Source organism: Orycteropus afer, unplaced genomic scaffold (assembly GCF_000298275.1).
Source record: "Orycteropus afer afer isolate SDZICR_OR568_19922 unplaced genomic scaffold, OryAfe1.0 scaffold02200, whole genome shotgun sequence".
In the NCBI taxonomy this organism is placed as follows: Eukaryota; Metazoa; Chordata; class Mammalia; order Tubulidentata; family Orycteropodidae; genus Orycteropus; species Orycteropus afer.
Window position 1 is genome coordinate 6,616 of NW_006923787.1, and position 3,690 is coordinate 10,305.

General features: G+C 37.8%; 1 protein-coding gene across 1 annotated transcript; it reads right to left on the reverse strand.

Annotated features, from left to right (window-relative positions):
• Window positions 1-610: 610 nt before the first annotated feature.
• Window positions 611-1,570, reverse strand: LOC103213436 (olfactory receptor 6M1-like). The gene has a single exon (XM_007959222.2). It carries the CDS (start codon window positions 1,568-1,570, stop codon window positions 611-613), a length of 960 nt encoding a protein of 319 aa, XP_007957413.2.
• Between the last annotated feature and the right edge of the window lie 2,120 nt (window positions 1,571-3,690).

The following is a 3,690-nucleotide window of genomic DNA, read 5'->3' on the forward strand; positions in this document are numbered from 1 at the left end:
CAGCTTCTGTGCCATAGAAGTAGAAGCATAACTGGTGCAGATGATAACAGACATGGAACTTTAGTGGATTATTCTAAAATTTAATTTAATTTGAAATAACTAGTGAGGTCATTAATTTTAAATCCATTATTTTGAAAATGAACTCCAAACATGTTTATCATTCTTTCATTTTAAAGGAACTCTCTTTGTATTAAATTCAATACATATATATATATATTTGAAAGAGAAAAAGTTATCAGTGCATTGTGTAATAGATGAGAATCTATCTCAAGCTAAGTCTCCCAATAATGACTATGAGTTCAAATCCCTATTTTTTAGGAATTGAATTTTGAAAAGATTGAAAACACAGTAAATTGGGAAATCGAATGTCATTTTATATGCATGTATGCAAAATATATGATATATTTTAAATACTAAATGAACCTTCACAAAGATTTTAAGTATCTTCTTGAATATTGGAGCTGGATTATGTAATATTACTAATATAAGGGAGCAACAATATAAGTTCCCTTTTATATTTTGCTTACAGGAAAATTTTAACCTTTGAATAATTACACCATTAAGAATGAATTTTTGCCAAGCATGCACTATCATAGATGTCTGTAAAACATCATTTTTCAAATCTTAAGTTTGTTGGTATACCTACATACTTTTTGAAGGCATCTCTCAGGGATTCTTTGACTTTCTCATTCCGGAAACTATAGATGAAAGGATTCAGCATTGGTGTTATGATGGTGTTCAGCACTGTGGCAAATTTGTTAATATCCACTGCATTACCTTTTTTGGGACGGACATAGAGGAAGATGGAGCTCCCATAATAAAGTATAACCACTGTGATGTGAGAAACACAGGTGGAGAAAGCTTTCTGCCTTCCCTGGACAGAGGGAATCTTAAGGATAGTTATGACAATGTAGGTGTAAGACACTCCTGTGAGAAGCAGGGAGCCCAAAAGCAACACAGCAGAAGAGATGAAGTCAACCATTTCAGCCAGAGAGATATCTACACAGGCTAGCTTTAGCATTGGGGCTCTGTCACAGAAAAAATGATGAATTTCATTCGGTCCACAAAATATTAAGGGGGCAGTTAAGACAGATGGCCCCAACATTGACAAGAATGCACCTACATATGATCCCAGAATCAAGAGTATACATGTCTGTTTGTTCATGATGATGGCATATCTCAGAGGGTTGCAGATGGCAACATATCGGTCAAAGGACATGATAGCAAGGATGACAAATTCTGTAGATCCCAACAGAAAGTAGAAGATAGATTGTATGAGACATCCCACAAAGGATATTGTTTTGGTGAGTGAAAAAGTGTTGGCTAACATCTTTGGCACCACTGTGGAGGTGATGGTGACCTCAATGAAAGAAAGATTTGCTACAAAGAAATACATAGGTGAGTGAAGATGATAGTCAATACACACCAGAAGAATAATCACGGTGTTGCCAATTAGAGATGTCATATACATGACCAGGAATATAGTAAAGAGGAGAAATTCTATTTCTTTCCCATTCTGAAACCCTAAAAGGATAAATTCAGTGACTCTGGTCTTGTTTCTGTGATCCATAATATTCTCAGTTCAGCCTGGAATAACAGAAAATAAGCTAAAGTTTGGCTCTTGCATCTTAACTATAGAAATACTCTACAAATATACCTTTACTAAGTTTAGTTTTCATGTTGTTGTTGTTATGTGCCATTGAGTTGGACCCTACTCATAGCGATCCCTCCTTGGGTTTCTGAGGCTGTATCATGGAAGTAGATTGCCCAATCTTCATTCCAAGGAGTGGCTGGTGGGTTTGAACCACCAGCCTTCTAGTTAGCAGTCAAGTGCCTTAAGCACTATGCCACCAGAGTTTTTGTAGTGGAATATTAATGTAGACAAATTATTATTTACTCAAAAACAAAAAAGAAACTCACAGCCATCAAGTTGATTCTGATCCATAGCAACCCCCTTTGGGTTTCTGAGGCAGTAAATCTTTATGGAAGTAGATTGTCCAGTCTTCCTTCTGTGGAGTGGCTGGTAAGTTTGAACCATCAACCTTCTGGTTAGCCTTAGGCACTATACCATCAGAACTCTCCTGAAATGAACTTTGTAAAAGAAAGATATAAAAGCTCAGAGATGACAACTTATTTTGGAAGAAACCTTTATACCTCCCATAAGTGAATAGAGTCTAACAGTGAGTTAATCTGTTCACAAGTCATGTGAAAAAGTCTTAGAAGGTGTTTTCAGTATAGATTTGATATTGGATCATTATTCTACTCTGAATGCTGTTGTTCAAGGTACTGAGTTCCAATAAAACATAATTCTGCATTAATTTGAATGTGAAAAAGCCTTATTTTAGAACTATGTGTACTATTTCATATGTAGAATAAATTTATTTAAAAATAAGTAAACATCATCACATCATAGGCATGTTCCTTAAAGCTCATGACTCCTGACTCATCAGATCTAGTCTCCATATAGACACATTGGCTGCTAACAATATAAAATAAGCCATATGTATCTCCGTAAGAAATTGGGTCTCATGGTAAATGAGATTTGCACAGATCATTGAAAGGTAAGTAAAACAATGGAACATATAACTTTTTCATTATTAACTGTGCTTTGGTTACTTCATGTTGCTGTAACAGAAAATACCACAAATGAGTGACTTTAACAAACAGGAACTTATTCTCTTACAGTTTTGGAGACCAGAAGTCTGTGTTCAAAGCACCAGGCTCTAAGGGCTCGACCTTGGGTTTCAGCTCTCCCTCTCGCTCCTGGCCCATTGGAGCTAGAGGTGTCTCTTCAGCTCAGGTAGCTGCTAGATCCTGAGGCTAACAAGCCCAAGGTTGACAAGTAAAAAGGCAGCACAGTCCTGATATTACCAAACCACATGGCAGGAAATTGATTCAAGTCCATCAAGAGTCGCAAGAGCCCCTGACTATGACCCCTAGCTGCCCTTCAGGTCTAGAATTGAACTCATTCCTGTGACTTCCAGTCAAACAAAAAACAGGCATATGAGGTGAATACTCATATTAGATAGATATACTCCTTGGAGAGATCAATCATGGCAGAATAGAATGGCTGTGTATGCACAGGAAGACAGCTCCGGGGACAGGGACGCATGGGAGGGAAGGACACAGGAAAGAAGTGGCTATGGGGAGGAAGTGGGAAGAGCACTCTGCAAGTGGGAAATTGCAGTCAATGTCGTGAGACAAAGCATATGTGAACTGCTGTATGGAAAATGAATTCGCTCTGCAAACTTTCAGCCAAATCACAACAAAAATTAAAACAAAAAAAGAGTCCTAAGATTGGCAAACCACATGGCAGGCTGGTAAATGAAGATTCCACTAAATGCAGCATTCTAATGTGTCAAAATCTAGAGACTGCCCTCAAAGTTGCTTCTTATATTTGAGAAGCAGACCACATCCCTAAAGCAGCTACTCAGCTCCTCCAGTAGATTCTGCCATGTAGTTGATTACCAGTCTCATCATGGGGAATAAATACATCCAGCTGTCCAGTCACCCAAATCCAGGCCCATCCAAGTTGACACATAACCTTAGCTACCTACAACTGTCTTTCCATTGGAACTCAATCATAGAGAGCAAATGTTCAGCAAGAGGTGTGGAAATACAGCACTTCTTAATTTTGCCTAATCCTAGGAGAAGGAACACCAGCCAAATAATGTTTAATTCAGACTAGAA

Coding starts and splice junctions, on each gene's coding strand:
- LOC103213436 (XM_007959222.2), bottom strand. CDS start 1,570: ATGGATCACAGAAACAAGACCAGAGTCACTGAATTTATCCTTTTAGGG.